At 41.6% G+C, this 12,262-nt stretch overlaps 1 protein-coding gene across 1 annotated transcript in view; it reads right to left on the bottom strand.

Annotated features, from left to right (window-relative positions):
* Positions 1-12,262, bottom strand: part of DNAH6 (dynein axonemal heavy chain 6) — a 297,300-nt gene that overhangs the window by 165,752 nt on the left and 119,286 nt on the right. The window contains exons 21-29 of the mRNA XM_059078614.2: positions 12,113-12,232; positions 9,964-10,144; positions 7,399-7,495; positions 4,778-4,997; positions 2,503-2,667; positions 2,305-2,418; positions 806-931; positions 565-720; positions 118-279 (exon numbers count right to left, since the gene is read on the bottom strand). Of these exons, the coding sequence (XP_058934597.1) occupies positions 118-279; positions 565-720; positions 806-931; positions 2,305-2,418; positions 2,503-2,667; positions 4,778-4,997; positions 7,399-7,495; positions 9,964-10,144; positions 12,113-12,232 (1,341 nt within the window). The remainder of the gene's footprint in view (positions 1-117; positions 280-564; positions 721-805; positions 932-2,304; positions 2,419-2,502; positions 2,668-4,777; positions 4,998-7,398; positions 7,496-9,963; positions 10,145-12,112; positions 12,233-12,262) is intronic.

Below are 12,262 nucleotides of genomic sequence, written 5' to 3' on the forward strand. Positions count from 1 at the left end.
ACTAGTTTACCCTAGCTTGCCATCACCCCTTCCTCTCCTTCTTTTGTTATATCATGTTGCAAATAGAGAAAGCCACATAAAACACTTAATGTTAGTGTTCAGATGCCAGGACCGTACCTTGTAGTCCAAACCATCGGAGCAGTTAAAGACCACACACTGGATGGCGAGAGCTTTTGCAAGGTCTTTGGTGGTCTCAGTTTTCCCCGTGCCAGCAGGACCAGCTGGTGCGCCTCCCAGGTTGAGCTGCAAAGCCCCCATGAGGCAAAGGTAGCAGCGATCCTGAAGAAATTGATAAATTGTCATTATTGAAGGGAACTGACTCTGGCCACAAATTCATAAGTCCTTTCCTTTCTATAGCAGGAGGGTCATTATTTTTTTATGAAAGGTTCTATAGCAATTGAAATATACTAAAAAATCCAGGCACATGATCAAAAAGCACAAATCTCTGCTTTACAAAGATGTATTCATGGGAAGTCCTTTCAAGGGTTAATGGTAGAAGGAAACTTCTCAGAACTATTTTGGTGGGGAGAAAGCAGTAATGAACCTAAATGATCAGTAACTTACTGTGAGAGGAGTAATAACTAATCTTGGGCATGCACCCAAATACTCATAGCCATAAGTATACTGAGAGAGCGCCATCCTTGCCACACAATTGTCCAGGTCTATATCCCAATAATAGCGCAGTTGTCTCTGCCAGTCAAAGGATTCAACTACCTCTACCTACATAAGTGATGACAATGATACACATATTAGATGCTTTAATTTCAGAATGGAATATATGATTTTATTTAAGTGAAAGAGTTACCTTGGCTTGAACAAGTTCAGTGACTATGTCTCTTGCATGTACATCAATAGTAATTAAGGCAGTTATGATGTTTCTGTGTAATTTAGGAAGAGTGCCTCGGACTATTGCAGCCAGGGCATTTAATCTCTAAAAATTAAAAAAAAATGTGATATATAATTTTCAAAAATCAGCTTACATATATATCTTTTTACTATTAAATTTGGAATAGGCATTTTATGAAACTATCTATAAAATTAGATACCTATAAAATTAGACAGTTTTGACAAATGTCTATTCCAAATTTGGTAAGAATCTGTAATTCTGTGACCCAGGACAACAGTTCAACTTATTTAATTCCTATAAGGCTTCTGTGAAGTACAATACTATCTTTACCCCAGTTTCACTTTAGAGGAAACTGAGGTCACAGAGGGTAAGGAAATTGACATAGTTATAAAGTAGCAAAAATTACACTTGAGTAGACATTTGCCTCAAGGAAAGCCCCGTGCTCTTAACCACCATGTGATGATGTCTCTAGAGGAGACAGTTCTCCCTAAAAATCAAATGTGATTAAGGTAGTACTCTTCATTTTCAGGGATGGGGTTTTTTTTTTTTTTTTTTTGGTGGGGGAGGGGGGAATAGTCAGAAATCCTGAGCATTTAAACCAAGCCAATGATTGATTAAACGAAAGCATTTTTTGATAGATTGAGTTCCTGATTTTCACATAAATGGTTAAATCTTTTTCAGAGAAGGGCAGTGCCTCTGAAAGCCTTGAACTGTTGTGCTGATTTTTCACTCAGGCTGACCCTGATCTGGGGCCACCTCTACAAAGAGGTCAATGGGACTTTCCTTAGAGAGTCTTTTCTCTGGGGCTCTTTGAGTTGAAATTCTATCGAGGACCTTCATGAGAGAGGTTTTTTCCTATTTCAAGAAAGTTGTTTCCTCCTTTTTCTGTTTTAAGGGTGAGTCTTTAAAAATGCAACATTGCTTGGAAGCAGAATTGAATTTGGAGTTAAAGATGTGGCCTGGCTGTAAAGTTGCATTTCCCAACAAGAGCTCAAAAATTTGTGTAGAATGGTATCTAATTCATTCATTTATTTATTGCTTTATTGATAGTTGCCCGAGGCTTCTATAAAACAGTAGAAAAGCACATGGTGGGCCTAAGAATAGAAATGGCACAAAGCCTGTGGTTTTCCAGGATTGAATCCACTTCTAGGAGAGAATCAGGACCCAGGATGACATTTCTTCTTAAAGGTGGCAAACCATTATAATCCTGACATTTTCCTCTTGAGTTACGCTTTCCTTCTATTTTTAATATTCATATACATACTACACAAACATCAGGGTAGTGTCGCTGAGAAAACATGAACAGAAATAGTTTTAGTGAGAAGCCCAAAGCTTTGGATGTCATGTCAGAGGCTTACAATTTCTGAAGTAGTGAGTTTGCATTAACCACGCCGATAAAAGCCACTGGGGCCATCTGGCACAGCGCTATGTTCGATGTCACCCTGCCATAATCTCACCTCAAAGTTTACTTTTTCAAAAGCTTCCAGGGCTTCTAAATGATCACCGTCTTCTCTTTCCAAACACTCCGTCAAATCACGGCACCACATGATTTGCGAAATGGTCAGGATCACCTGCATGGAAACACCTTTCTTCAGCGTGTGATGCATCTCACCCAAACGGGACCCAGAGGCGGAGATTTAAGGAGTGTAAGTTACTTGAGAAGGGTGGCCGGCAGTCACCCATACTGTCCTCGGTTTCCCCAGATAGTCAGCGATGGCAGCTTTGCACAGGCGACGCAGAGACGTGAACATGGCTTCTTCCACTTTGCCCAGCCACTCCTCCACGTTGCCTCGGGCCTTGAGGCCTTTCCCCAGGCTCACCTGGAAGATAATCGGACCGTGATAACATGTAGGCTGTACATCCTGTGTACTTCGTAACGGAACCCTGAGCCAGGTAAACATGGAAGCCTGAACGTGAGCACTGGCACTTCTACTGATACCCACTCTACACCTCTCTTTACGCCGCCCCTCTCCCCCACCCCCGCCCCCACTTGGTGCTTTATTTCACTGCTTCCCTTTGGAGCCAACTCCCGGAAAGAGGAGTGTATGTGCACTAAATGAATTCCTCCACTTTTTTCCCCTTACTTCCTGCCCTCTGATTTTTGGCTCCAACCACCCCTCTAAATCTGTTCAGGTCATTAAGGTGACCTAGTGCTCTCCCAATCATCCAGTCCAATCGACGCTTTACAGCCCTTTCCGTATTTATTTCTTGGAATACCAATGACCTGACTGCCCTGGTTGTCTGGGCTCCTGCATCCGTTCTTCTTCTACCCTCCCTTTTTTTTTTTTTTTTTTTTTTCAGTACACAGGCCTCTTACTGTTGTGGCCTCTCTCGTTGCGGAGCACAGGCTCTGGACGCGCAGTCTCAGCAGCCATGGCTCACGGGCCCAGCCGCTCCGTGGCATGTGGGATCCTCCCGGACCGGGGCGCGAACCCGTGTCCCCTGCATCGGCAGGCAGACTCTCAACCACTGCACCACCAGGGAAGCCCTACCCTCCCTTTGAATGTCATGTTTTCCCTGGATCCTAGCCTAGGTCTTCCCCTTCCTCTTTTGCACTAGTGATGAACAAATTCTTTTGCAAGAGGATCAATTTAGGACAGGTAAAAAAAAATTTTCTTTATTGAGGTAGAGTTGATTTACAATATTATATTAGTTTCACATGTACAACATAATGATTCAATATTTTTATAGATTATACTCCATTTAAAGTTGTTACAAAATAATGGCTGTATTTCCCTGTGCTGTACAATATATCCTTGCTGCTTATCTATTTTATACACAGTAGTTTGTAACTCTTAATCCCCTACCCCTATCTTGCCCCCCACCACTGGTAACCACTTGTTTGTTCTTTGTATCTGTGAATCTGTTTCTGTTTGGTTATATTCACTAGTTTGTATTACATTTTAGATTTCATATATAAGTGAAAACATGCAGTATTTGTCTTTCTCTGTCTGATTTATTTCACTTAGCATAAAATCCTCCAGGTCCACCTATGTTGTAGCAAATGGTAAAATTTTATTGTTTTTAATGGCAGAGTAATATTCCATTGTATACATATATACCATGTCTTCTTTATCCATCCATCTGTTGGTGGACACTTAGGTTGCTGCCATGTCTTGGCTATTGCGAATGATGCTGCTATGAGCATTGGGTGCATGTGTAGGACAAGTAAAATGTCTGTGGGCTCCTTCCAATCCCATAGATACACTACTGTGCTCTACCTGGACTGAAATGCTTGGCATTTCCCTGCACGATTTCTCTGTATGGAATGCTGTCCCTCCCATGTCTCCTCTTCACCTTCCTTGGCTGCCTGTGTGTGTGTATGTGTGATTCTCCTCTGGGTGGTCACCTGATGCCCCACAGTCTGCTAATGCATTCACTTGCTTGGTGTTTACAGGCACTGGGCCGGGCCCCGGCGAGGCTGCTGCCAAACAATGACAACTCATACTTCATAGCACCCGCTCAGTACCGTTCTAAGTAATTTACATACACACTTGAAAATCCCCAGCAACTCGTTAATCAGGCAGTGTTACTAATCCTTGTTTTACAGATGAGGTTAAAGATTGGGAGTGGAATCCATGTGTCCGGGCAGTAGAACCAGCTCTTAACCACCCTACTCTTGTTCCCCTTATGGAGAGTTAAGACCTGGCTCCAGTACTTTCCACCCTGTTCCCAAGAACAGAGCACAGCCTCTGTTACTGCATTTTCTGTGGGGCTTTTCAATTGTTTGACTATGTCTCTGCTAGACTTTGAGTTCTTCGAGGGCAAGAATTTTATCTTTGATTATCTTTGAAATTGCTGAGCCAGCAGAAGACCAGATCACAATAGCACTTGATGAATGCTTAGCATGATGAGGAATAAACCTCTACCCTCCACCCTAGAAGAGTAACAAAGTTTACGCATAAAGAATTATAAACAAAAATCCCTTACCCTTTCTCCCTCTGGTGACAGCATCGCTAAAATATCATTAGTGTAAATCTTTTCTGGCTCTGCCTCCATGCCAGGAATTCTTCCCTCAGTTGGAGGCACGAGAGCAAATTCGAGCTTTGAAATGGAGTCGAAGCATTTCCTTAAGTGTGGCTGCACAGCTTGGGGATTTCGTGTCTGGGCCAAAATCTCCAGAAGCTCATCATTTGACAAGAAGTAAAATCTAGATTAAAGAATATACTTAAAATGTAACTTGAAGCTGAAGCAAAGCCTTATATGGACATGAAAGATAAATCCCTTAGCCACATCTCTTCCCCATCCACTGATTTACTGGACCTCTAGCCCATGGGTCCTGGGTCTTGGGAGGCCACGTGTCTCTAAATGTGATTTTTATAAAGATTAGTGTGGATGCATCTCAAACATCTGGAATGAGTGCCTGGTACATAAAAGGTAGATTTTTTCATAAAAGTTGTAAAGATGCTAGCACTTGCTAAGATACTGATTTGGTTGTATGTCTGTTACTTGGCTTTGAGCTCCTAGAGTGAAGATATATTACTTGTTTTCCCTAGAATCTGGCCTTGTACCTCACCTATACCTGGTATTCAATACATAATTTGTTGAACAGATGAACGGGTGGCTGCAGGAACCTCATTTGGTTCTGTGACTACACACATGCGAGCCATGCTGGTGTGATTCTGCCTGGGATTGTCTCAGATGCTGCCCAACAGGGCCATTTGGATACAGGAAGATACCCTAGGAAGAAAAAACTGGAGAAGGGGCACACCTAGATGCCCAGGGATGAGAGAGAGGGATAAGGGTCTGGCTGGAGAAGACACTTCACTCCTGTAGAGGCAGCTGCCTGTGAGAGATCCCTCGGGATTGGAGGGATATCATTAGCACGTGGAAGGCCCCACGTGAGAGAGGGGCCCAGTTGGATAACAGCCAAGTCAGGCTTCTCCTGCCCCCAAACTGGAGACCTCAGGAACCTAACAGGAAGTGGGGAAGGTTGATTCCACACATCCTCATCATCACTAAAGCCTTCAGCCTTGCAACAGGCTTAGTCCAGAGAAGGGGGATGTTTTCACTTTGAAAGAAGTTCAGAGTTTTGATTGTTATAGATCATCTAATGGGTTAAGGTAATGAGGACTTTTTGTATTATCATCAGAGAATGACCAGAAAATTCATGAGGCCTGCTCAAGATTTTGGCCAGGGACAGGAAGAAACTAGCCCCTAGTAGGGAACACAGAGGCTGTCATGAGAAACAAAGGTGTTTTAGGTTGCACCCTATTAGTCTTGCTTCTTTAAAATACCACATATGGTAATAACTTGTACCCCTGCCTCTTTTCAACTAATGAAACAGGTAACTGTCCAGATTGGACTATGAGTCCTGTGGGAGAAGGACCAGTGTTACATTCACCTTGTGTCTCCAGAGCCTAACTTGGTCCATGGCTCATAGTAAGCCTTCATTAAGGCCTAGAGCATGAAATCAGTGGTGTACAGAGCCTCCTGACATAATAAACACTGTAGACCTAGTTGACGTAATTCTAAACAAAAGGAAAAATAAAAGCTGATGCTTTTTGGTGTTCAATATTATCACAGGTAAATTTGTGTCCGGATTTCTTTAAAGATCAAAACAGTGTATAGATTTTCTCTGGTCTTGGGAGACTCAAGTTAGGAACCACTGACTTAAGAGTGAAATAAAAGGCACACTCCAAACCTCAAACTCTTCTGTCTTTTCCCATGTTGCCTGAATCTGTTAAACTCAATCAAATCTTCCAGCTCTTGGATATCTTGTGCACACACATACCCTGTCCTGGTACCCAGCAACAACCCCTCTTACCCAAGTAACCCACATGAGCACCTAACCCTGGCTGACTCAGTGCGTGTCCTAGGAGAGACCTTAACAGCCATTCCCTTTACATCTAACAGGAAAAATCCATGAAAGATGAACAATTTTTTGATATTGTCTCTGTTACGGTACAATGTGCCCCAATGGCTGAAGTCTGGAGCACTTGCTGTCACCAGGCAGTCATAGTGTAGTCATGTATAATTATAGTGAAATGGCGCATTTACATGACTGTCCACCTGTTAACCACGAGCTCCATTAGAGTGGGGATCTGGCCTTTTCTTCTTTGTATTTTTATCACTGAGCACAACATTTGGTATGTTTCTAGACTGAATGGATGAGTAAAAAATTTCATTTGGAATTTGTGAAATGACCTCTTAGATGACTTCTACAGTAACCCTCTTAGGCCACCAATTAACCTAAAGAAACCAGCTCGGGGAATAAAGGTCTCTAACTTCTTACATATCCATCTGTGAACACACACACACACACACACATGTGGGTGCACACACACCCAGCAGTGAAACGATGCTGTGATCAAGAATCCTTCCAGCACCTTGGGTACTTATCCACTTAAACCAAATATTGTATATTTATCCTTGACACTTACACGCCCCGATCAAGATATTAGCTGGATTGCTATTATGAAATATCTTTCTTGTTTCCCTCTTTGGCTCCCTGATGTTTTGATTTTGTAGTTTGTTTTAAAACATATCCTAACAGATTAATGGATACTCTTAACTACTAAAAAATATTGTTGGTGGCTTTATAAACTTACCTTGGAAAGATAACTCTTTTGGATTCTAAATATGCCTCTAGACACTTCTGAATTTGGTCAAGTAATGCATTATTATTTTGAAAAGTCTCCAGAAGTCCTGTTCATTGAAAAAAATGGTATTGGTAAAGCTGTGTTAAAATAAATAGAGAATGTAATTGTAAGTGGAAGTAAAATGTGATATTAACATTTTTAAAGTTTTGGTCTTATTTGATGAAAGAATGGTCTAATAAGTTAACATTGGGGGGGTTGGTTAAGAATGTTAAATATAACTTTTAACAATAACATTAATTTTGATATTTGCCACAGATGAACAGGTAATTAACTTGAAACCTTTTTATCTGGCATCCCCCAGTTTTGGGGGCCGGGGGTGCACAAACTAAAGCCAAACAGTTGCCATTCTTTAAACACTACATATACTCTGTCACTTTCTTACTCATGTCTTCTGTTTTTTCTGCCATATTTAGAAGCAAAAAAATTGTGGCAATAGCATCCTATGTCTTTATCACTAAACTGTAGCACCTTAAGGAGCAAAATTCATGTCTCACTTGATGTTGATGTTTTGGTGCGTATCCCAGTGCCTGGCTTCCCCACCTGTCTGAGAATCAAATCTGGTCTTTTTCACGGTCTCCGAGTCTCTACGTGATCAGTGACCTAATCCAATCCCCAACCCGCCACCCAAGCACACTCACCTCTCTGGCCTCACTCCTAAGCCCTCTCCTGTGCGCTGCACTCCACCCCACTCTGGCTTCCTGGGTGACAGTCATGTACGCTAAGCCTGCTTTTACTGCAGGGTCTTTGTTCTTCTCTCTGCCTTTATCAATCCTCCCTTAGATCCACGAACATGTTTCATTTCCTCATTCCTGCAGATTTCTACTCAAAAGCCACTTTATCAAAAAAATCCTTTCATCACACACACACACACACACACACACTGCAGCCCCCAACTACTCTCTAGCGCCTTTGCCCTGCTTAATTTTTCTTCACTGCTCTATCATCACCTGAAATGATATATACAGGTCCACACTCCTTTATCTGAAATCCCTAGGACCAAGTGTATTTTGGAATTTTTTTTTTTAATTTCAGAAGTTACATTATATAACAAAAGTCCAGTTGGCACTGGGGCAGCACTCTGTAATAAAACACATTAATATTTTTGCAGCAAAAGGTTTGAATATGCACATTAAGTAGATGTGCTAGGCAAGATAAATGTCTCTCAGATATATCCATGTCCTAATCCCGAGAACCTGAGAATATGTTAGTTTTTATGGAAAAAGGCACCTGGCAGATGTGGTTAAGTTACAGATCATAGGATGGGGAGATTATCTTGGATCATGCAGTGGGCTCAGTGTAATCCCAGGGGTCTTTTTTTTTTTTTTTTTCTTTTCTTGGCCGTGCTGCGCAGCTTGCGGGATCTAAGTTCCCCAGCGAGGGATCGAACCCGTGCCCCCTGCAGTGGAAGAGAGGAGTCCTAATCACTGGACTGCCAGGGAATTCCCCACAGGGGTCTTTATAAGCGGCAGAGAAGATGTGATGGTAGAAGCAGAGGGTGGAGTGATGCAGTTGTGACTGGAAGGGGACCAGGAACCAAGGATTGTGGGCAGCCTCTTGAAGCTCCAAAGTTTTAAGGTTTTCGATTTTATCATCCCATAGAGTCTTTCCTGCCTGTTTATGTTTTATGTAAGAGTCTTTGGGCAAAGAGTATAGTTCAGCAGGCTGCCTCTGCTTGACAAGGAAGCTCTCTGTCCGTATCACCAGGGTAGGCAGTTTGCTGCCATTTGCAGAACAACAATCAGTCCTGCTGAGGCTGTGATACAAACCCTAAAGTTCAATCACCACGTATGTGTAATCACCTGGAAGGACTTTGATTCCACATCCCTAGAAACAGAACTTACTAAAACACATTTCAACTGTATAGCACAGGGAACTCTACTCAATACTCTGTAATGACCTGTAGGGGAAAAGAATCTAAAAAAGAGTGAATATGTATGTGTATAACGGATTCACTTTGCTGTACAGCAGAAACTAACACAACATTGCAAATCAACTATATTCCAATAAAAATTAATTTAAAAAATAAATCAAACACATTTCAACCCTGAGATTAGAATTACCATTAGTGGCAATATTCGTAAGTGGTCTTAATGAATTACTTAAAATACGGTGTGGGAATTTTTATGGTTGTAAGTCTGTGAGAACTTTAACAGAATAGGTCAACTGAATGTAAATGTATTTTTCGTAGCCTAAATTGTGAGATGGAAGCATCACTGATACTCTGTGGCAGGATCCCCTAATTCTAAAAACAGCAAAAGAAGTAGATTCTTGTGTGCCAAAGCTATGAACTGAGCTGAAAGATGATGATGATGATGATGATGATACTAATAGTAATAAAATAACAGCAACAGTGTTCAATTCACATTGTTTAGCAAGAGTGTCAAATGTACTACAAATGTTCCTGGTCATCAATGCTTACTGGAATCAAGGGTTGAATGTACCACACTTGATTAGAATCTTACAGGTGATGGACATTTTAGATAACCATAAAGTCCTCTGTGGTTTCTTTTTTACCTGGTTGGGTAGCTGCTCGGAGAGCGTTAGGCAGCCGGTTCACCTTCCTCATGAGTTCTTTCCATGACTTATCCACTTGAAGGAACATCTTGGCCTCCGCAGGTAACTGCCTCTGAATGTCTGGAGCATTAAAAATACTCTCGAGGTAGAGCCAGTTTCTCTGGCAGTTCAGCCACTCTTCCTAGGAGAAAAATAGGGACATTACCAGATTTTTAACCTCAGATTGAAAAACTACAGTTACATTAAAAATAATCACATGGGGATTCACTGTATCTTTTCCCTTTTGGCAGCTTCTCACAGGTCCTTTGAAATGAAACCTCACTTAAAGGTCCAAGTCTCACCTCAGCTTAATTTCAACCCATTTTTTGTACTGAGTAGAGTTATAACGAGTCTACTACTGTGTGGTAACCAGAATGAGGCCAGAGAAAGAGGATTAAAATGCCCAGAGGAGACACTCTAGGTGGAGGCAAGATGCTTACTTAAAGGAATCTGAAGGGTTGGGAAGTGGTATGTTTAGTGACTTACTTACTATTTCCAAATATAAAAATGGTTAGCAAAAAAAGGTGTTTTTTTTGCCTCAATTATGTCTATTATCCTTCCCTCTCCCTCTTTTTAAGAAGAAATATGATTCATTTTCTTCAATCAAAAAAGTAAAACCTGCTTGTGACAGAACATGTGGCAAAGACAGAACACTGGGAGGAAGAAGAAAATCACGCATCACTTTCCTCCTAGAGACAATCGCTGTTAATCAGAGAAAGCAGAAGTGCAGGGTCAGATCTAAAGTCTATAGACCTCACCGTTCCTCTGCACCTCCTGCCATCTCATGTGTGGGCCTGAGATCTGTGAAAGGGTTTCTCGTGTCTCACTCTAGATTTGGGGGCTATGCTTAAGCCCTAGTGTCCCAACCACTCCTTGGTTTATTTCGGGTCTCACACTTTCTATACACTTAATTCTCTGGAGGATCCCTACTATTCAGCACTGCTTCTTTTAAGGACCTTCTATGGAAACATGCCCTTTACTCTGATCTAAATTTAGTTTCTCCCTTCATGGGGCTCAGCCATCTGTACAGAAGGCTGGACAGGTGTCAGATTAAAAAGTGTCCATTGAAGAGGATAGATTCACCATAGAGATCTCTATGAAATGAGGATGGAACAAATTGCCTTTTCCTACTTAGTACCTTTATTATTTCACAGATAACTTTTCGTATTAGAACATATAAAAAAAAAACCACAACATAATTAAATCAAGGTAAAAAAATGAAGTCTAAGAAAGAGATTGGATGGGAACAAAGTGAGACCAGAGTAAGTGGCTTCTTTATTATGGGATAATCTGAGGTTGAATAAAATAAAGAGAAGGTCTGTATGACAGGAAGGGTGCCAAGGAGACTTCAAGCAGCAGTGAGTATTTGTTCAGTAAATATGAGGTTGCTGTGGCAAGACTCTTAAGGTGGCCCCCAAGACCTCGGCTTCCTGCCCTTGTGTGATCCTCTCCCCTTGAGTGTGGGTGCCACCGTGACTTGCTTCTAGCTGTGGAGAATATAGCAAAGATAACAGGATAGACACAGTTATGTGTGCAGTACACAAGGCTGTAACCTCTGTCTTGCCAGGAGACTTTCTCTTCCCTACTCGACTGATGGAGCAAGCGATCTTGTTGAGCAAGTCCACATGCAAAAAAACTGTGGGCAACATGGAGGAGCTGAGGATTGCCTCTGGTTGAGAGCCTGTGAGAAAATGAATCCCCCAGTCCCGGAGTTGCAAGCAAATGATTTCTGCCAACGTCCTTCCTCAGTCGAACCTCTGATGAGAATCCAGTCCTGGCCCACATCTTGACTGAACCCTCATGAGACCCTGAGCATAAGACCCAGTTAAGTTATGAACTCCTGACCCACAGAAACTGTGGGATTATAAATGTAGATTGTTTTATACCACTAAGTTTGTGGTATTTTGTTTCACAGCAATAATAACTAATACAAGGGTGACGGTATAGTCTTGCAAAGAAGAGTTCAATACATTTGCATTTTCCTTACAGTTTGAGCATAATAAGTCAATAATTAAATCTTATATCTAAACTGTACAATATTTAAGTGACTGAACAAATGATTTCTAAATCCAATTCTCTGAGTCCATGAATTGAAATTATCCTTACTCACCAGTGTTTGATTAAACAAAGCAAGTTGTCTCTGCCAGTCATCCACTCGAGTTTTCAGTGGGCCGACGTAACGTGATGAGGCAATGGTTGCAATGTTGATGGTGCTGTCATCAAGAAGGACCTTTAAGGAAAGGCGAAGAAAATACATGTG

The sequence above is a fragment of the Kogia breviceps genome, chromosome 11, assembly GCF_026419965.1.
Source record: "Kogia breviceps isolate mKogBre1 chromosome 11, mKogBre1 haplotype 1, whole genome shotgun sequence".
In the NCBI taxonomy this organism is placed as follows: Eukaryota; Metazoa; Chordata; class Mammalia; order Artiodactyla; family Physeteridae; genus Kogia; species Kogia breviceps.